Source organism: Bombina bombina, chromosome 7 (genome assembly GCF_027579735.1).
Source record: "Bombina bombina isolate aBomBom1 chromosome 7, aBomBom1.pri, whole genome shotgun sequence".
Taxonomy (NCBI): Eukaryota; Metazoa; Chordata; class Amphibia; order Anura; family Bombinatoridae; genus Bombina; species Bombina bombina.
The window spans coordinates 639,585,196-639,608,913 of record NC_069505.1 but is presented as its reverse complement, the minus strand read 5'-3'; the positions used below and the strand labels follow the sequence as shown (position 1 = coordinate 639,608,913).

At 33.1% G+C, this 23,718-nt stretch overlaps 1 protein-coding gene across 2 annotated transcripts in view; it reads right to left on the bottom strand.

The window, feature by feature from the left end:
• Window positions 1-18,311: 18,311 nt before the first annotated feature.
• LOC128636177 (peptidoglycan-recognition protein SC2) overlaps window positions 18,312-23,718 on the bottom strand; it is a 38,872-nt gene continuing 33,465 nt past the window's right edge. For both annotated transcript variants that reach the window (XM_053689227.1, XM_053689228.1), the window contains exons 4-5: window positions 18,902-19,020; window positions 18,312-18,576 (exon numbers count right to left, since the gene is read on the bottom strand). In XM_053689227.1, the coding sequence (XP_053545202.1) occupies window positions 18,398-18,576; window positions 18,902-19,020 (298 nt within the window). In that variant the 3' untranslated portion in view covers window positions 18,312-18,397. The remainder of the gene's footprint in view (window positions 18,577-18,901; window positions 19,021-23,718) is intronic.

The following is a 23,718-nucleotide window of genomic DNA, read 5'->3' as shown; positions in this document are numbered from 1 at the left end:
CTGATAGGATTCTATCAGCCAATCGGAATTAAGGTAGGAAAATCTGATTGGCTGATGGAATCAGCCAATCAGATTGAGCTCGCATTCTATTGGCTGTTCCGATCAGCCAATAGAATGCGAGCTCAATCTGATTGGCTGATTGGATCAGCCAATCGGATTGAACTTGAATCTGATTGGCTGATTCCATCAGCCAATCAGATTTTCCTACCTTAATTCCGATTGGCTGATAGAATCCTATCAGCCAATCGGAATTGAGGGGACGCCATCTTGGATGACGTCCCTTAAAGGAGCCGTCATTCGTCGTAGTCCGTCGGTGAAGAAGGTGGTTCCGCGTCGGCGGAAGGAAGATTCAAGACCCGGCTTGGAAGATGACTTCGCCCGGATAGAAGACCTCTTCAGCGCCTCTTTGAAGATGACATCGGCCGGATCGAAGACTTCTTCAGCGCCGCCTGGATGATGACTTCATCGGATGGAAGATTTCTTCAGCGCCGCTTGGAGGATTAACTTCTTCCGCTCCGGATGTCCTCTTCAGTTCCATCGGTGGCTCGGTTGAGTGAAGACGACTCAAGGTAGGATGATCTTCAGGGGATTAGTGTTAGGTTTTTGTAAGGGGGGTTTGGGTTAGATTAGGGGTATGTGGGTGGTGGGTTTTAATGTTGGGGGGGGGTTGTATTTTTCTTTTACAGGCAAAAGAGCTGAACTTTTTGGGGCATGCCCCCACAAATGGCCCTTTTAAGGGCTGGTAAGGTAAAAGAGCTTTGAAATTTATGTAATTTAGAATAGGGTAGGGATTTTTTTTATTTTGGGGGGGTTTGTTATTTTATTAGGGGGCTTAGATTAGGTGTAAGTAGCTTAAAATTGTTGTAATATTTTTAACATGTTTGTAACTTAATTTTTTATTTTTTGTAACTTAGCTTTTTTTATTTTTTGTACTTTAGTTAGTTTATGTAATTGTATTTCATTGTAGTTCTTTGTAGGTAGTTTATTTAGTTAATTTAATGATAGTGTAGTATTAGGTTTAATTGTAACTTAAGTTAGGATTTATTTTACAGGTAATTTTGTATTTCTTTTAGCTAGGTAGTTATTAAATAGTTAATAACTATTTAATAACTATTCTAACTAGCTAAAATAAATACAAAGTTACCTGTAAAATAAATATAAATCCTAAAATAGCTACAATGTAATTATTAATTACATTGTAGCTATCTTAGGGTTTATTTTACAGGTAAGTATTTAGTTTTAAATAGGAATAATTTATTAAAGTATAGTGTAGTGTTAGGTGTAATTGTAACTTAGGTTAGTTTTTATTTTACAGGTAAATTTCTCTTTATTTTAGCTAGGTAAGCTATTAAATAGTTAATAACTATTTAATAGTTATTGTACATGGTTAAAATAAATTGAAAGGTACCTGTAAAATAAATATAAATCCTAAGATAGCTACAATATAATTATTATTTATATTGTAGCTATATTAGGGTTTATTTTATAAGTAAGTATTTAGTTTTAAATAGGATTCATTTAGTTAATAAGAGTTAATTTATTTAGATGTATTTAATTAATATTTAAGTTAGGGGGGCGTTATGGTTAGGGTTAGACTTAGGTTTAGGGGTTAATCATTTTATTACAGTGGCGGCGGCGTAGTGGGGGGCAGGATAGGGGTTAATAAATTTATTATAGGTGGCGACGGTGTAGGGGGGGCAGGATAGGGGTTAATACATTTAATATAGGTTGCGGCGGGTTCAGGGAGCGGCGGTTTAGGGGTTAATACATTTATTATAGTTGCGGTGGGCTCCGGGAGCGGCGGTTTAGGGGTTAATAGGTATAGAGTAGCTTGCGGTGGGCTCCGGGAGCGGCGGTTTAGGGGGTAATAACTTTATTTAGTTGCGGCGGTGTAGGGGGGGTCAGATTAGTGGTGTTTAGACTCGGGGTACATGTTAGGGTGTTAGGTGTAGACAGCTCCCATAGAAATCAATGGGATGTCTGTCAGCAGCGAACTTGTACTTTCGCTATGGTCAGACTCCCATTGATTCCTATGGGATCCGCCGCCTCCAGGCTGGCGGATTGAAAACCAGGTACGCTGGGCCGTAAAAGTGCCGAGCGTACCTGCTAGTTTTTTGATAGCTAGCAAAAGTAGTGAGAATGTGCCGCACTTGTGTGCGGAACATCTGGAGTGACGTAAGAATCGATCTGTGTCGGACTGAGTCCGGCGGATCGAAGCTTACGTCACAAAATTCTACTTTTGCCGGTCTCGAGCCTTTGATAACTAAGGCGTATCAGCCTCGCCACAAATACGCTGCGGAATTCCAGCGTATTTGAGGTTGACGGCTTGATAACTACCCCCCATTGTCTCACACAAACACATAGAAAAACACACTCTCTCTCACACACACACACTCTTCTTACACAAGTACACAGAGATAAACTCTCACACATACATACTCTCTCACACACACACACAGTCACAGATACACTGTCTCTCTCTCTTTATCTCTGTCTCTTACACACACCCATATATTGTCTCACACAAACACATAGAAACACACACTCTCTCTCTCACACACACACACTCTTCTTACACAAGTACACAGCGATAAACTCTCACACATACATACTCTCACACACATCCATATATTGTCTCACACAAACACATAGAAACACACACTCTCTCTCACACACACACACTCTTCTTACACAAGTACACAGAGATAAACTCTCACACACACACACACAGTCACAGATACACTGTCTCTCTCTCTTTATCTCTGTCTCTTACACACACCCATATATTGTCTCACACAAACACATAGAAACACACACTCTCTCTCTCACACACACACACTCTTCTTACACAAGTACACAGAGATAAACTCTCACACATACATACTCTCTCACACACACACACAGTCACAGATACACTGTTTCTCTCTCTCTTTATCTCTGTCTCTTACACACACCCATATATTGTCTCACACAAACACATAGAAACACACACTCTCTCTCTCACACACACACACTCTTCTTACACAAGTACACAGAGATAAACTCTCACACATACATACTCTCACACACACACACACAGTCACAGATACACTGTCTCTCTCTCTCTTTATCTCTGTCTCTTACACACACCCATATATTGTCTCACACAAACACATAGAAACACACACTCTCTCTCACACACACACTCTTCTTACACAAGTACACAGGGATAAACTCTCACACATACATACTCTCTCTCACACACACACAGTCACAGATACACACTGTCACACACAGATACTTTCTCACTCACACACACAGAGACACAGATATACACACATACATACATACACGCACACACACACACACACACAGAGATACATATACACACATCCATACACACACACACATATATACACACATACATACAGACATTAATACATACATATACATAAACATACATACATACAGTTACACATATACATACATATGCACACACATATAGATACATATAAATACAAACACACAGTTACACACACACACACACACACACACACGTGCACACACATACATACATACATACATACATACACACACACACACACACAGAGATACATACACACACATCCATACACACACACACATATATACACACATACATACAGACATTAATACATACATATACATAAACATACATACATACAGTTACACATATACATACATATGCACACACATATACATACATATAAATACAAACACACAGTTACACACACACACACACACACACACGTGCACACACATACATACACATACACACAAACAGAAACATGACAAAACAATTACAACAGTCCATATTTTTTTCATAAGAAGATATATAGAAAATAGAAGTCTGTTAAATTAAATATTAGAGCAGTATGGAAAAAAGCACACTGGCTAGTGGGACATACGTATTATGAGACATTACCAGAAATGTAAAGCCATGCATTACAAATACTATTGGAAGCATTTTTTTTTTTAAATATGGCAGATATTAATATTTAAACTAAATTATTGTCCCCACTGGCTGATCTAACCTCATTGAGGATGACTCTCAGTGTCGGACCTAATGAAAAGTGGGCCCTGGTGCAAGAAATGTTTTAGGGCCCCCCAAGCCCAAGACATCTTGCATTTCCATAAAAGCATATAAACAATTTAGGGATATGCCCTTCATATATATGCAGCAATATATTATATATATATATATATATATATATATATATATATATATATATATATATACTGTATGTGTATATATATATATATATATATTTATATTTATATATAAACAGTGTGTGTATGTATGTATATATATAAAACAGAAAATAGGTCAGCATATACATTCTCTATACTCAGTATGTCCACCCATGCCAGAAATCAGAATCAAAAGACATGGCTTCTGTACACCATTGGATTTTTGGTTATACATATTACTTTTTTATTGAAATATGAGAAAAAAAAGTGTTACACACTGGCACATATAGCAAGGAAATAAAATGGAGACTTAAATAAGCATTCACACTATTTCCTTATAGTTTATAGAGACATTAATGGGCAGCAGTAAAGCCAAATCACTGACATGGAGGATTTGTAAAGTCAAGTGAGAGAAGTTCACAGAGACGTTAGAATGCCACCAGTGCAGCAATATATCCTGTCATGTATTTTGCTGAAGGGTTAATCCTACCTGCCACCTGTTTGCATGGATGGAAAAATGAACTTTCCACTAACTTTCTAAAAAGATACTTACAAAAGGGCACTAGGACCATGTTTTTACTTACATTCCATGGAGCAGACTGATCTCTGGCAGACAGCAGCAGGACCCCGTAAATCTGACTATGAGAGGTGACACCGTCTGTGTCTTCTGCTTCACTGATCAGAGCTGAAGCATTCAGAGCAGCTTTACATTTTCTGTATACATCTACATTGTACAGGCGTTTTATAGGTGCTCTGTCTGTTTCACTCGTGATCAGGAATCTCAGGGAAGTGCCATGCATTGCATACGGCTGAACCTGCAGTGACACCTGTCAGCCCCTGGGAAATCTACCAGTCCCGTAAGTGCCTAAATACAAACTAAACAAGTCTGTTTAAGTCTCTTAATTAAGCTCTGCTTTTTTTTTCCTGGGCGCAGTGTGGACTGCAGGTGGATGAAAAACAGAGCACAATTCAGGGACCTAAGCAGACTTTTTGTGCTGCAGCCGGCCCTAATTCCTCCACTGATGGAGCAATTCTGAGGAAAAGTTAGATTTAAAAAATGGTAGGAATATAAAGCAGGGCCCCCTCCACTCAGACCCCGTGGCACCGGCTGCTAGATGTTCCGCCCCTCGGCCCCTGATTACTCTGATTTACTGCAGGATTTCTGAGCACTATATATATATCACCCAGCAGTGATTCTAACCTACTCCCAGCTGATGAGTGGCAAAAACCACGAAACAGTCTGTCCTGGGATGGTTATGAATCACTACACTAACCCTAGCTAAGTTTATAAGCTGTGTGAACAGTGATACTTTGGCATAAAGGGAACCTGCTGAAAAGCAGACTGAAGTAAAAAGATGTGTCATTGTGTACTTAATTTGCATATTTTACCCAGAATCCGTTGCTGCATTGGAAACAGTGTAATTCAGAGGTTTTCTGTGGGAAAACAAGCCTCTGGGCCTGTCTAGATTTGTTAATGAACTACACAATGAGTTATTTTTTCTATATTTTGTGCGTAGTGCAGGATTTTAAACTCGCCTTTTTCTCACCCTAATTTAAAATGTTGTTGTATTCTGCCTGGAATCAACTTCACCCAGCAGTGATTCTAACCTTCTCCCAGCTGATGAGTGGCAAAAACCACGAAACAGTCTGTCCTGGGATGGTTATGAATCACTGCACTAACCCTAGCTAAGTTTATAAGCTGTGTGAATAGCGATACTTTGGCGTAAAGGGAACCTGCTGAAAAGCAGGCTGAAGTAAAAAGGTGTGTCATTGTGTACTTAAATTGCATATCTTACCCAGAATCCTTTGCTGCATTGGAAACAATGTAATTCAGAGGTTTTCTGTGGGAAAGCAAGCCTCTGGTCCTGTCTAGATTTGTTAATGAACTACACAATGAGTTATTTTTATATATATATATATATATATATATATATATATATATATATATATATATATATATATATATTAAAGTAACCACTGTCTTTTGTACTTGACTGTCAGCCCAGATCTTCGTCTTTGACTTTCTGCCTGCTGATGCCGCTTCTTCTTCCTGCTCTATAGCGCAGTCTTCTGTCCTGTCCTGCACAGCACTTGGCTGTCTCCTCCCTCTTCCCCATGTCATGATTGCCATTACATGTCATGGGGTAAAATTGGAGTCAGTGCTGCCACCAGCCTGTGCTGGTGTTGAGGCGGCATGAGGCGTGTGCTGTGTGTGCGATACCAAATAATTGCAATGTCAACTCAATTAATTGAATAATTTAAAGAGTCGCCGGTCGGTCAGCACTGCAGGCCAGGACTTCACTGGGAGGCGCGCTGCCTTTATCCTTAGGCTGCCGCTTAGCCACATGATCATCATCATCGTATCTCTCAGTGTGTCAGCAAAGGATTTAAAAAATAAAAATCGAACAGACAGTAAATATATACACAAACACAATTTAAAAGTAATAAATGCTCTCACAGATACTCCTGACTCTCACTCATCCCAGACAGTCCCTCCTGGTCCTCCAGAATTATAAAAGTGCCGGGGCTTGCGGGGGGGCAGGCGGGGGCAAGCCATTTTTATGGGGGGGGCAAAAGCCCCCCCTAGCCTCCCTGTAGTGACGCCACTGCTGCTGTATACTATTTATTGTGTTACATTTAGCTGTATACACTCTTTATATATATATATATATATATATATATATGTGTATATTTATATATGTGTCACAATGAAACTGCTGTGTACTATTTATTGTATTACATTTAGCTGTATACACTCCTTATACATATATGTGTATATTTATATATGTGTCACAGTGATACTGCTGTGTACTATTTATTGTGTTACATTTAGCTGTATACGCTCTTTATACATATATGTGTATATTTATATATGTGTCACAGTGATACTGCTGTGTACTATTTATTGTGTTACATTTAGCTGTATACGCTCTTTATACATATATGTGTATATTTATATATGTGTCACAGTGATACTGCTGTGTACTATTTATTGTGTTACATTTAGCTGTATATGCTCTTTATACATATATGTGTATATTTATATATGTGTCACAGTGATACTGCTGTATACTATTTATTGTGTTACATTTAGCTGTATATTCTCTTTATACATATATGTGTATTATTATATATGTGTCACAGTGATACTGCTGTGTACTATTTATTGTGTTACATTTAGCTGTATACACTCTTTATACATATATGTGTTTTATTATATATGTGTCACAGTGATACTGCTGTATACTATTTATTGTGTTACATTTAGCTGTGTACGCTCTTTATACATATATGTGTATATTTATATTTGTCTCACAAAGATACTGCTGTATACTATTTATTGTGTTAGATTTAGCTGTATACACTCCTTATACATATATGTGTATATTTATATATGTGTCACAGTGATACTGCTGTGTACTATTTATTGTGTTACATTTAGCTGTATACGCTCTTTATACATATATGTATATTTATATATGTGTCACAGTGATACTGCTGTATACTATTTATTGTGTTACATTTAGCTGTATACACTCTTTATACATATATGTGTATATTTATATATGTGTCACAGTGATACTGCTGTATACTATTTATTGTGTTACATTTAGCTGTATACACTTTTTATACACATATATGTGTATATTTATATATGTGTCACAGTGATGCTGCTGTGTACTATTTATTGTGTTACATTTAGCTGTATACGCTCTTTATACATATATGTGTATATTTATATATATGTCACAGTGATACTGCTGTATACTATTTATTGTGTTACATTTAGCTGTATACACTCTTTATACATATATGTGTATATTTATATATGTGTCACAGTGATACTGCTGTGTACTATTTATTGTGTTACATTTAGCTGTATACGCTCTTTATACATATATGTGTATATTTATATATTTGTCACAGTGATACTGCTGTATACTATTTATTGTGTTACATTTAGCTGTATACACTCTTTATACATATATGTGTATTATTATATGTGTCACAGTGATACTGCTGTATACTATTTATTGTGTTACATTTAGCTGTATACACTCTTTATACATATATGTGTATATTTATATATGTGTCACAGTGATACTGCTGTGTACTATTTATTGTGTTACATTTAGCTGTATACGCTCTTTATAAATATATGTGTATATTTATATATGTGTCACAGTGATACTGCTGTGTACTATTTATTGTGTTACATTTAGCTGTATACACTCTTTATACATATATGTGTATAATATATATGTGTCACAGTGATACTGCTGTGTACTATTTATTGTTTTAAATTTAGCTGTATACGCTCTTTATACATATATGTGTATATTTATATATGTGTCACAGTGATACTGCTGTGTACTATTTATTGTGTTACATTTAGCTGTATACGCACTTTATACATATATGTGTACATTTATATATTTCTCACAGTGATACTGCTGTATACTATTTATTGTGTTACATTTAGCTGTATATGCTCTTTATACATATATGTGTATTATTATATATGTGTCACAGTGATACTGCTGCGTACTATTATTTATTGTGTTACATTTAGCTGTATACACTCTTTATACATATATGTGTATATTTATATTTGTCTCACAGTGATACTGCTGTGTACTATTTATTGTGTTACATTTAGCTGTATACAGTCTTTATACATATATGTGTATATTTATATGTGTGTCACAGTGATACTGCTGTGTACTATTTATTGTGTTACATTTAGCTGTATACAGTCTTTATACATATATGTGTATATTTATATATGTGTCACAGTGATACTGCTGTGTACTATTTATTGTGTTACATTTAGCTGTATACGCTCTTTATACATATATGTTTATATTTATATATGTGTCACAGTGATACTGCTGTGTACTATTTATTGTGTTACATTTAGCTGTATACGCTCTTTATACATATATGTGTATATTTATATATGTGTCACAGTGATACTACTGTGTACTATTTATTGTGTTACATTTAGCTGTATACGCTCTTTATACATATATGTTTATATTTATATATGTGTCACAGTGATACTGCTGTGTACTATTTATTGTGTTACATTTAGCTGTATACACTCTTTATACATATATGTGTATTATTATATATGTGTCACAGTGATACTGCTGTATACTATTTATTGTGTTACATTTAGCTGTATACACTCTTTATACATATATGTGTATTATTATATATGTGTCACAGTGATACTGCTGTATACTATTTATTGTGTTACATTTAGCTGTATACACTCTTTATACATATATGTGTATATTTATATATGTGTCACAGTGATACTGCTGTATACTATTTATTGTGTTACATTTAGCTGTATACGCTCTTTATACATACATGTGTATTATTATATATGTGTCACAGTGATACTGCTTTATACTATTTATTGTGTTACATTTAGCTGTGTACGCTCTTTATACATATATGTGTATATTTATATTTGTCTCACAAAGATACTGCTGTATACTATTTATTGTGTTAGATTTAGCTGTATACGCTCTTTATACATATATGTGTATATTTATATATGTGTCACAGTGATACTGCTGTGTACTATTTATTGTGTTACATTTAGCTGTATACGCTCTTTATACATATATGTGTATATTTATATATGTGTCACAGTGATACTGCTGTATACTATTTATTGTGTTACATTTAGCTGTATACAGTCTTTATACATATATGTGTATATTTATATATGTGTCACAGTGATACTGCTGTATACTATTTATTGTGTTACATTTAGCTGTATACACTTTTTATACACATATATGTGTATATTTATATATGTGTCACAGTGATACTGCTGTGTACTATTTATTGTGTTACATTTAGCTGTATACGCTCTTTATAAATATATGTGTATATTTATATATGTGTCACAGTGATACTGCTGTGTACTATTTATTGTGTTACATTTAGCTGTATACACTCTTTATACATATATGTGTATAATATATATGTGTCACAGTGATACTGCTGTGTACTATTTATTGTGTTAAATTTAGCTGTATACGCTCTTTATACATATATGTGTATATTTATATATGTGTCACAGTGATACTGCTGTGTACTATTTATTGTGTTACATTTAGCTGTATACGCTCTTTATACATATATGTGTACATTTATATATTTCTCACAGTGATACTGCTGTATACTATTTATTGTGTTACATTTAGCTGTATATGCTCTTTATACATATATGTGTATATTTATATATGTGTCACAGTGATACTGCTGTATACTATTTATTGTGTTACATTTAGCTGTATACACTCTTTATACATATATGTGTATATTTATATATGTGTCACAGTGACACTGCTGTATACTATTTATTGTGTTACATTTAGCTGTATATGCTCTTTATACATATATGTGTATTATTATATATGTGTCACAGTGATACTGCTGCGTACTATTATTTATTGTGTTACATTTAGCTGTATACACTCTTTATACATATATGTGTATATTTATATATGTGTCACAGTGATACTGCTGTGTACTATTTATTGTGTTACATTTAGCTGTATACAGTCTTTATACATATATGTGTATATTTATATGTGTGTCACAGTGATACTGCTGTGTACTATTTATTGTGTTACATTTAGCTGTATACACTCTTTATACATATATGTGTATATTTATATATGTGTCACAGTGATACTGCTGTGTACTATTTATTGTGTTACATTTAGCTGTATACAGTCTTTATACATATATGTGTATATTTATATGTGTGTCACAGTGATACTGCTGTGTACTATTTATTGTGTTACATTTAGCTGTATACAGTCTTTATACATATATGTGTATATTTATATATGTGTCACAGTGATACTGCTGTGTACTATTTATTGTGTTACATTTAGCTGTATACACTTTTTATACATATATGTGTATATTTATATATGTGTCACAGTGACACTGCTGTGTACTATTAATTGTGTTACATTTAGCTGTGTACGCTCTTTATACATATATGTTTATATTTATATATGTGTCACAGTGATACTGCTGTGTACTATTTATTGTGTTACATTTAGCTGTATACGCTCTTTATACATATATGTGTATATTTATATAAGTGTCACAGTGATACTGCTGTATACTATTTATTGTGTTACATTTAGCTGTGTACGCTCTTTATACATATATGTGTATATTTATATTTGTCTCACAAAGATACTGCTGTATACTATTTATTGTGTTAGATTTAGCTGTATACACTCCTTATACATATATGTGTATTATTATATATGTGTCACAGTGATACTGCTGTATACTATTTATTGTGTTACATTTAGCTGTGTATGCTCTTTATACATATATGTGTATATTTATATTTGTCTCACAAAGATACTGCTGTATACTATTTATTGTGTTAGATTTAGCTGTATACACTACTTATACATATATGTGTATATTTATATATGTGTCACAGTGATACTGCTGTGTACTATTTATTGTGTTACATTTAGCTGTATACACTCTTTATACATATATGTGTATATTTATATATGTGTCACAGTGATACTGCTGTGTACTATTTATTGTGTTACATTTAGCTGTATACACTCTTTATACATATATGTGTATATTTATATATGTGTCACAGTGATACTGCTGTATACTATTTATTGTGTTACATTTAGCTGTATACGCTCTTTATACATATATGTGTATATTTATATATGTGTCACAGTGATACTGCTGTGTACTATTTATTGTGTTACATTTAGCTGTGTACGCTCTTTATACATATATTTGTATATTTATATATGTGTCACAGTAATACTGCTGTGTACTATTTATTGTGTTACATTTAGCTGTATACACTCTTTATACATATATGTGTATATTTATATATGTTTCACAGTAATACTGCTGTGTACTATTTATTGTGTTACATTTAGCTGTATACGCTCTTTATACATATATGTGTATATTTATATATGTGTCACAGTGATACTGCTGTGTACTATTTATTGTGTTACATTTAGCTGTATACACTCTTTATACATATATGTGTATATTTATATATGTTTCACAGTAATACTGCTGTGTACTATTTATTGTGTTACATTTAGCTGTATACGCTCTTTATACATATATGTGTATATTTATATATGTGTCACAGTGATACTGCTGTGTACTATTTATTGTGTTACCTTTAGCTGTATACACTCTTTATACATATATGTGTATTATTATATATGTGTCACAGTGATACTGCTGTATACTATTTATTGTGTTACATTTAGCTGTGTACGCTCTTTATACATATATGTGTATATTTATATATGTGTCACAGTGATACTACTGTGTACTATTTATTGTGTTACATTTAGCTGTATACGCTCTTTATACATATATGTGTATATTTATATATGTGTCACAGTGATACTGCTGTATACTATTTATTGTGTTACATTTAGCTGTATACAGTCTTTATACATGTATGTGTATATTTATATATGTGTCACAGTGATACTGCTTTGTACTATTTATTGTGTTACATTTAGCTGTATACGCTCTTTATACATATATGTGTATATTTATATATGTGTCACAGTGATACTGCTGTGTACTATTTATTGTGTTACATTTAGCTGTATACACTCTTTATACATATATGTGTATATTTATATATGTGTCACAGTGATACTGCTGTGTACTATTTATTGTGTTACATTTAGCTGTATACGCTCTTTATACATATATGTGTATATTTATATATGTGTCACAGTGATACTGCTGTGTACTATTTATTGTGTTACATTTAGCTGTATATGCTCTTTATACATATATGTGTATATTTATATATGTGTCACAGTGATACTGCTGTATACTATTTATTGTGTTACATTTAGCTGTATACACTCTTTATATATATATATATATATATATATATATATATACATATATGTGTATATTTATATATGTGTCACAGTGCTACTGCTGTATTCTATTTATTGTGTTACATTTAGCTGTATACGCTCATTATACATATATGTGTATATTTATATATGTGTCACAGTGATACTGCTGTGTACTATTTATTGTGTTAAATTTAGTTGTATACACTCTTTATACATATATGTGTATATTTATATATGTGTCACAGTGATACTGCTGTGTACTATTTATTGTGTTACATTTAGCTGTATACACTTTTTTATACATATATGTGTATATTTATATATGTGTCAGTGATACTGCTGTGTACTATTTATTGTGTTACATTTAGCTGTATATGCTCTTTATACATATATGTGTATATTTATATATGTGTCACAGTGATACTGCTGTGTACTATTTATTGTGTTACATTTAGCTGTATACACTCTTTATACATATATGTGTATTATTATATGTGTCACAGTGATACTGCTGTATACTATTTATTGTGTTACATTTAGCTGTGTACGCTCTTTATACATATATGTGTATATTTATATATGTGTCACAGTGATACTGCTGTGTACTATTTATTGTGTTACATTTAGCTGTATACACTCTTTATACATATATGTGTATATTTATATATGTCTCACAGTGATACTGCTGTGTACTATTTATTGTGTTACATTTAGCTGTATACACTCTTTATACAAATATGTGTATTATTATATGTGTCACAGTGATACTGCTGTATACTATTTATTGTGTTACATTTAGCTGTGTATGCTCTTTATACATATATGTGTATATTTATATATGTGTCACAGTGATACTGCTGTCTACTATTTATTGTGTTACATTTAGCTGTATACACTCTTTATACATATATGTGTATATTTATATATGTGTCACAGTGATACTGCTGTGTACTATTTATTGTGTTACATTTAGCTGTATACACTCTTTATACATATATGTGTATATTTATATATGTGTCACAGTAATACTGCTGTGTACTATTTATTGTGTTACATTTAGCTGTATACACTCTTTATACATATATGTGTATATTTATATATGTGTCACAGTGATACTGCTGTGTACTATTTATTGTGTTACATTTAGCTGTATACGCTCTTTATACATATATGTGTATATTTATATATGTGTCACAGTGATACTGCTGTGTACTATTTATTGTGTTACATTTAGCTGTATACGCTCTTTATACATATATGTGTATATTTATATATGTGTCACAGTGATACTGCTGTGTACTATTTATTGTGTTACATTTAGCTGTATACGCACTTTATACATATATGTGTATATTTATATATGTCTCACAGTGATACTGCTGTGTACTATTTATTGTGTTACATTTAGCTGTATACACTCTTTATACATATATGTGTATTATTATATATGTGTCACAGTGATACTGCTGTGTACTATTTATTGTGTTACATTTAGTTGTATACACTCTTTATACATATATGTGTATATTTATATATGTCTCACACTTATACTGCTGTATACTATTTATTGTGTTACATTTAGCTGTATACACTCTTTATACATATATGTGTATATTTATATATGTGTCACAGTGATACTGCTGTATACTATTTATTGTGTTACATTTAGCTGTATACACTCTTTATACATATATGTGTATATTTATATATGTGTCACAGTGATACTGCTGTGTACCATTTATTGTGTTAAATTTAGTTGTATACACTCTTTATACATATATGTGTATATTTATATATGTTTCACAGTAATACTGCTGTGTACTATTTATTGTGTTACATTTAGCTGTATACACTCCTTATACATATATGTGTATATTTATATATGTGTCACAGTGATACTGCTGTATACTATTTATTGTGTTACATTTAGCTGTATACACTCTTTATACATATATGTGTATTATTATATATGTGTCACAGTGATACTGCTGTATACTATTTATTGTGTTACATTTAGCTGTATACGCTCTTTATACATATATGTGTATATTTATATATGTGTCACAGTGATACTACTGTGTACTATTTATTGTGTTACATTTAGCTGTATACGCTCTTTATACATATATGTGTATATTTATATATTTCTCACAGTGATACTGCTGTATACTATTTATTGTGTTACATTTAGCTGTATACGCTCCTTATACATATATGTGTATATTTATATATGTGTCACAGTGATACTGCTGTGTACTATTTATTGTGTTACATTTAGCTGTATACACTCTTTATACATATATGTGTATATTTATATATGTGTCACAGTGATACTGCTGTATACTATTTATTGTGTTACATTTAGCTGTATACACTCTTTATACATATATGTGTATAATATATATGTGTCACAGTGATACTGCTGTGTACTATTTATTGTGTTACATTTAGCTGTATACGCTCTTTATACATATATGTGTATATTTATATATTTGTCACAGTGATACTGCTGTATACTATTTATTGTGTTACATTTAGCTGTATACACTCTTTATACATGTATGTGTATATTTATATATGTGTCACAGTGATACTGCTGTGTACTATTTATTGTGTTACATTTAGCTGTATACAGTCTTTATACATATATGTGTATATTTATATATCTCACACTTATACTGCTGTATACTATTTATTGTGTTACATTTAGCTGTATACACTCTTTATACATATATGTGTATATTTATATATGTGTCACAGTGACACTGCTGTGTACTATTTATTGTGTTACATTTAGCTGTATACGCTCTTTATACATATATGTGTATATTTATATATGTGTCACAGTGATACTGCTGTGTACTATTTATTGTGTTACATTTAGCTGTATACACTCTTTATACATATATGTGTATATTTATATATGTGTCACAGTGATACTGCTGTGTACTATTTATTGTGTTACATTTAGCTGTATACACTCTTTATACATATATGTGTATATTTATATATGTGTCACAGTGATACTGCTGTGTACTATTTATTGTGTTACATTTAGCTGTATACGCTCTTTATACATATATGTGTATATTTATATATGTGTCACAGTGATACTGCTGTGTACTATTTATTGTGTTACATTTAGCTGTATACGCTCTTTATACATATATGTGTATATTTATATATGTGTCACAGTGATACTGCTGTGTACTATTTATTGTGTTACATTTAGCTGTATACACTCTTTATACATATATGTGTATATTTATATATGTGTCACAGTGATACTGCTGTGTACTATTTATTGTGTTACATTTAGCTGTATACGCTCTTTATACATATATGTGTATATTTATATATGTGTCACAGTGATACTGCTGTGTACTATTTATTGTGTTACATTTAGCTGTATATGCTCTTTATACATATATGTGTATATTTATATATGTGTCACAGTGATACTGCTGTATACTATTTATTGTGTTACATTTAGCTGTATACGCTCTTTATACATATATTTGTATATTTATATATGTGTCACAGTGATACTGCTGTGTACTATTTATTGTGTTACATTTAGCTGTATACACTCTTTATACATATATGTGTATATTTATACATGTGTCACAGTGATACTGCTGTATACTATTTATTGTGTTACATTTAGCTGTATACACTTTTTATACATATATGTGTATATTTATATATGTGTCACAGTGATACTGCTGTGTACTATTTATTGTGTTAGATTTAGCTGTATACGCTCTTTATACATATATGTGTATATTTATATATGTGTCACAGTGATACTGCTGTGTACTATTTATTGTGTTACATTTAGCTGTATACACTCTTTATACATATATGTGTATATTTATATATGTGTCACAGTGATACTGCTGTGTACTATTTATTGTGTTACATTTAGCTGTATACACTTTTTATACACATATATGTGTATATTTATATATGTGTCACAGTGATACTGCTGTATACTATTTATTGTGTTACATTTAGCTGTATACACTCTTTATACATATATGTGTATATTTATATATGTGTCACAGTGATACTGCTGTGTACTATTTATTGTGTTACATTTAGCTGTATACACTCTTTATACATATATGTGTATATTTATATATGTGTCACAGTGATACTGCTGTGTACTATTTATTGTGTTACATTTAGCTGTATACACTTTTTATACACATATATGTGTATATTTATATATGTGTCACAGTGATACTGCTGTATACTATTTATTGTGTTACATTTAGCTGTATACACTCTTTATACATATATGTGTATATTTATATATGTGTCACAGTGATACTGCTGTATACTATTTATTGTGTTACATTTATCTGTATACGCTCTTTATACATATATGTGTATATTTATATATGTGTCACAGTTATACTGCTGTATACTATTTATTGTATTACATTTAGCTGTATACACTCTTTATACATATATGTGTATATTTATATATGTGTCACAGTGATACTGCTGTGTACTATTTATTGTGTTACATTTAGCTGTATACGCTCTTTATACATATATGTGTATATTTATATATGTGTCACAGTGATACTGCTGTGTACTATTTATTGTGTTACATTTAGCTGTATACACTCCTTATACATATATGTGTATATTTATATATGTCTCCCTGTGATACTGCTGTGTACTATTTATTATGTTACATTTAGCTGTATACAATATTTATACATATATGTGTATATTTATATATGTCTCACAGTGATACTGCTGTGTGCTATTTATTGGGGTCACATTGTGTGACTAACGCTCTTTAAGACATAATAAGATTTCCCGTTTGTCATCTTCTTTTTTATTTTTTAAATCTTTGCTGTGATTTATAAATACTGTCAGGCTTCATATCTAGAACTGTATGGAATTATATATACAAATCTGACATTACTTTACAAAGTGCATCACTTAGGATTTTGACCACTATTTTTATAAATATTTTTTTCATTACTATCTTCAGAATTTTCTGCAGAAAATGATTAGGACATTCATAGAGCTCTCATATTAAAGTTAAGGGAACGTCCCAGATCTATTTTGTTGAATGTGCACCTCTATCTCATCTTTAGGTCTGGTGTGTATTATCCTTTTACATATTAAACACAAACACAGAAGTTTTATACACACTTATGTTTACTTGTCTACATGTGACAGCGAGAACACAATATTCTTATTGGCTGCTATAGTATGAGACCTGGGGCTCAGGCCTGGAAACGGGGCCAGGTTTTAATGGTGTTGTAGAAGGTGTTCCCAGGACAGTCAGTGGCGGTGACATTGCGGTGTCCCTTCAGGATGTAGGCAGATTTAATGTAACCTTTGGAGACCCCACAGCTGATCAGGGCTTTAACTGCGTTCTGGGCTGCAGTGTTGGGGTTATGGTCTTGAGAATGCAAAAGAAAATACAAGAATTTAGTGTTCGGTCTCTCTTCCTAGTGTAGTCAGTAATCTTATAAACACAAGGGAATACAGTGCAGGGGAGAGGCCTATCTTATGGGCAAAAGTATAGGAGGAAACATTCTAGGGTTGGTTACAGATGGAAGTGTGGTGTGTATATTCTTTGTACAGATAGTTATGTTCTACAGATGGTAAGAACTCACAAAATCAGTGTAGTGACCATGTTATGTGTTTATGGAGATATAGACAGAATGAGAGACACTTATATATAAATATAAATACTCTGTCATCATCAGATGCCCTCTACTTACTAATGAAAGATCCAAAAACGCTGATTCCAATAGAGTTTGAGTTGTAATTTGGGGCATGAGCTCCAACTGATGTCCAACCGCGACCTTCATATACATTTCCGTCCTCACCAACCAGGAAGCTGTTTATATAAGAGCATAAAAAGACAGATAATCAGCCTTTGGCTAGGAGACAAGGAGTGTATATAAATTATAGATATATAGATAATCAGTATTTGGCTAGGAGACAAGGAGTGTATATAAATGATAGATAAACACATAGAGAACCAGCCTTTGGCTAGGAGACAAGGAGTGTATATAAATGATAGATATATAGATAGAGAATCAGCCTTTGACTAGGAGACAAGGAGTGTATATAAATGATAGATAGATATATAGATACATAATCAGTTTTTGGCTAGGAAACAAGGAGTGTATATAAATGATAGATATATAGATAGAGAATCAGCCTTTGACTAGGAGACAAGGAGTGTATATAAATGATAGATATATAGATAGAGAATCAGCCTTTGACTAGGAGACAAGGAGTGTATATAAATGATAGATAGATATATAGATACATAATCAGTTTTTGGCTAGGAAACAAGGAGTGTATATAAATGATAGATATATAGATAGAGAATCAGCCTTTGGCTAGGAGACAAGGAGTGTATATAAATGATAGATAGATAGATAGAGAATCAGCCTTTGGCTAGGAGACAAGGAGTGTATATAAATGATAGATAGATAGATAGATAGATAGATAGATAGATAGATAGATAGATAGATAGAGAATCAGCCTTTGGCTAGGAGACAAGGAGTGTATATAAATGATAGATAGATAGATAGATAGATAGATAGATAGAGAATCAGCCTTTGGCTAGGAGACAAGGAGTGTATATAAATGATAGATACATAGATAGAGAATCAGCCTTTGGCTAGGAGACAAGGAGTGTATATAAATGATAGATATATAGACCGAGAATCAGCCGTTGGCTAGGAGACAAGGAGTGTATATAAATGATAGATTTATAGATAGAGAATCAGCCTTTGGCTAGGAGAGTAGGAGACAAGGAGTGTATATAAATGATAGATAGATAGATAGATAGATAGATAGAGAATCAGCCTTTGGCTAGGAGACAAGGAGTGTATATAAATGATAAATATATAGATAGAGAATCAGCCTTTGGCTAGGAGACAAAGAGTGTATATAAATGATAGATATATAGATAGAGAATCAGCCTTTGGCTAGGCGACAAGGAGTGTATATAAATGATAGATATATAGATAGAGAATCAGCCTTTGGCTAGGAGACAAAGAGTGTATATAAATGATAGATATATAGATAGAGAATCAGCCTTTGGCTAGGCGACAAGGAGTGTATATAAATGATAGATATATATATAGATAGAGAATCAGCCTTTGGCTAGGAGACAAGGAGTGTATATAAATGATAGATATATAGATAGAGAATTAGCCTTTGGCTATGAGACAAGGAGTGTATATAAATGATAGATATATAGATAGAGAATCAGCCTTTGGCTAGGAGACAAGGAGTGTATATAAATGATAGATATATAGACAGAGAATCAGCCGTTGGCTAAGAGACAAGGAGTGTATATAAATGATAGATATATAGATAGAGAATCAGCCTTTGGCTAGGAGAGTAGGAGACAAGGAGTGTATATAAATGATAGATAGATAGATAGATAGATAGATGATAGAGAATCAGCCTTTGGCTAGGAGACAAGGAGTGTATATAAATGATAAATATATAGATAGAGAATCAGCCTTTGGCTAGGAGAAAAGGAGTGTATATAAATGATAGATATATAGATAGAGAATCAGCCTTTGGCTAGGAGACAAGGAGTGTATATAAATGATAGATATATAGATAGAGAATCAGCCTTTGGCTAGGCGACAAGGAGTGTATATAAATGATAGATAGATAGAGAATCAGCCTTTGGCTAAGAGACAAGGGGGGTAGTTATCAAGCCGTCAACCTCAAATACGCTGGAATTCCGCAGCGTATTTGTGGTGAGGCTGATTCGCCTTAGTTATCAAAGGCTAAAGACCGGCAAAAGTAGAATTTTGTGACGTAAACTTCGATCCGCCGGACTCAGTCCGACACAGATCGATTCTTACGTCACTCCAGATGTTCCGCACACAAGTGCGGCACAATCTCACTACTTTTGCTAGTTATCAAAAAACTAGCAGGTACGCTCGGCACTTTTACGGCCCAGCGTACCTGGTTTTCAAACCGCCACCCTGGAGGTGGCGGATCCCATAGGAATCAATGGGAGTCTGACCATAGCGAAAGTACAAGTTCGCTGCTGACAGACATCCCATTGATTCCTATGGGAGCTGTCTACACCTAACACCCTAACATGTACCCCGAGTCTAAACACCGCTAATCTGACCCCCCCTACACCGCCGCAACTAAAAAAAGTTATTACCCCCTAAACCGCCGCTCCCGGAGCCCACCGCAAGCTACTCTATACATATTAACCCTTAAACCTCCGCTCCCGGAGCCCACCGCAACTATAATAAGTGTATTAACCCCTAAACCGCCGCTCCCGGAGCCCACCGCAAGCTACTCTATACCTACTAACCCCTAAACCGCCGCTCCCGGAGCCCACCGCCACCTACATGATACCTAGTAACCCCTTATCCTGCCCCCCCTATAATAAAGTTATTAACCCCTATCCTGCTGATCCCGCACCTCGCCGCAAATAAATAAATAGTTTAACCCCTAAACCGCCGCTCCCTGAACCCGCCGCAACCTATATTAAATTTATTAACCCCTATCCTGCCCCCCCTACACCGTCGCCACCTATAATAAATTTATTAACCCCTATCCTGCCCCCCACTACACCGCCGCCACTGTAATAAAATTATTAACCCCTAAACCTAAGTCTAACACTAACCCTAACACCCCCCTAACTTAAATATTAATTAAATAAATCTAAATAATATTTCTATTATTAACTAAGTTAATCCTATTTAAAACTAAATACTTACCTATAAAATAAACCCTAATATAGCTACAATATAAATAATAATTATATTGTAGCTATTTTAGGATTTATTTTTATTTTACAGGTAACTTTCAATTTATTTTAACTAGGTACAATAGCTATTAAATAGTTATTAACTATTTAATAGCTTACCTAGCTAAAATAAAGAGAAATTTACCTGTAAAATAAAAACTAACCTAAGTTACAATTACACCTAACACTACACTATACTTTAATAAATTATTCCTATTTAAAACTAAATACTTACCTGTAAAATAAACCCTAAGATAGCTACAATGTAATTCATAATTACATTGTAGCTATTTTAGGATTTATATTTATTTTACAGGTAACTTTGTATTTATTTTAGCTAGTTAGAATAGTTATTAAATAGTTATTAACTATTTAATAACTACCTAGCTAAAAGAAATACAAAATTACCTGTAAAATAAATCCTAACCTAAGTTACAATTAAACCTAACACTACACTATCATTAAATTAATTAAATAAACTACCTACAAATAACTACAATTAAATACAATTACATAAACTAACTAAAGTACAAAAAATAAAAAAAGCTAAGTTACAAAAAATAAAAAAAATAAGTTACAAACATTTAAAAAAATATTACAACAATTTTAAGCTACTTACACCTAATCTAAGCCCCCTAATAAAATAACAAACCCCCCCAAAATAAAAAAATGCCCTACCCTATTCTACATTAAAAAAGTTCAAAGCTCTTTTACCTTACCAGCCCTTAAAAGGGCCTTTTGTGGGGGCATGCCCCAAAGAGTTCAGCTCTTTTGCCTGTAAAAGAAAAATACAACTCCCCCCCAACATTAAAACCCACCACCCACATACCCCTAATCTAACCCAAACCCCCCTTAAAATAACCTAACACTAATCCCCTGAAGATCATCCTACCTTGTCTTCACTCAGCCGAGCCACCGATGGAACTGAAGAGGACATCCGGACCGGCAGAAATGATCATCCAAGGGGCGCTGAAGAAATCTTCCATCCGATGAAGTGATCCTCCAAGCGGCGCTGAAGAAATCTTCCATCCGGGCGAGGTCATCTTCCAAGAGGCGCTGAAGAAGTCTTCTATCTGGGCGAGGTCATCTTCGAAGCCGGGTCTTGAATCTTCATCCCGCCGACGCGGAACATCCTTCTTTCCCGACGGACTACCGACGAATGAAGGCTCCTTTAAGGGACGTCATCCAAGATGGCGTCCCTTCAATTCCGATTGGCTGATAGGATTCTATCAGCCAATCGGAATTAAGGTAGGAAAAATCTGATTGGCTGATGGAATCAGCCAATCAGATTCAAGTTCAATCCGATTGGCTGATCCAATCAGCCAATCAGATTGAGCTCGCATTCTATTGGCTGATCAGAACAGCCAATAGAATGCGAGCTCAATGTAGAATAGGGTAGGGCATTTTTTTATTTTGGGGGGGTTTGTTATTTTATTAGGGGGCTTAGATTAGGTGTAAGTAGCTTAAAATTGTTGTAATATTTTTTTCAATGTTTGTAACTTATTTTTTTTATTTTTTGTAACTTAGCTTTTTTTATTTTTTGTACTTTAGTTAGTTTATGTAATTGTATTTAATTGTAGTTATTTGTAGTTAATTTATTTAATTAATTAAATGATAGTGTAGTGTTAGGTTTAATTGTAACTTAGGTTAGGATTTATTTTACAGGTAATTTTGTATTTCTTTTAGCTAGGTAGTTATTAATAGTTAATTACTATTTAATAACTATTCTAACTAGCTAAAATAAATACAAAGTTACCTGTAAAATAAATATAAATCCTAAAATAGCTACAA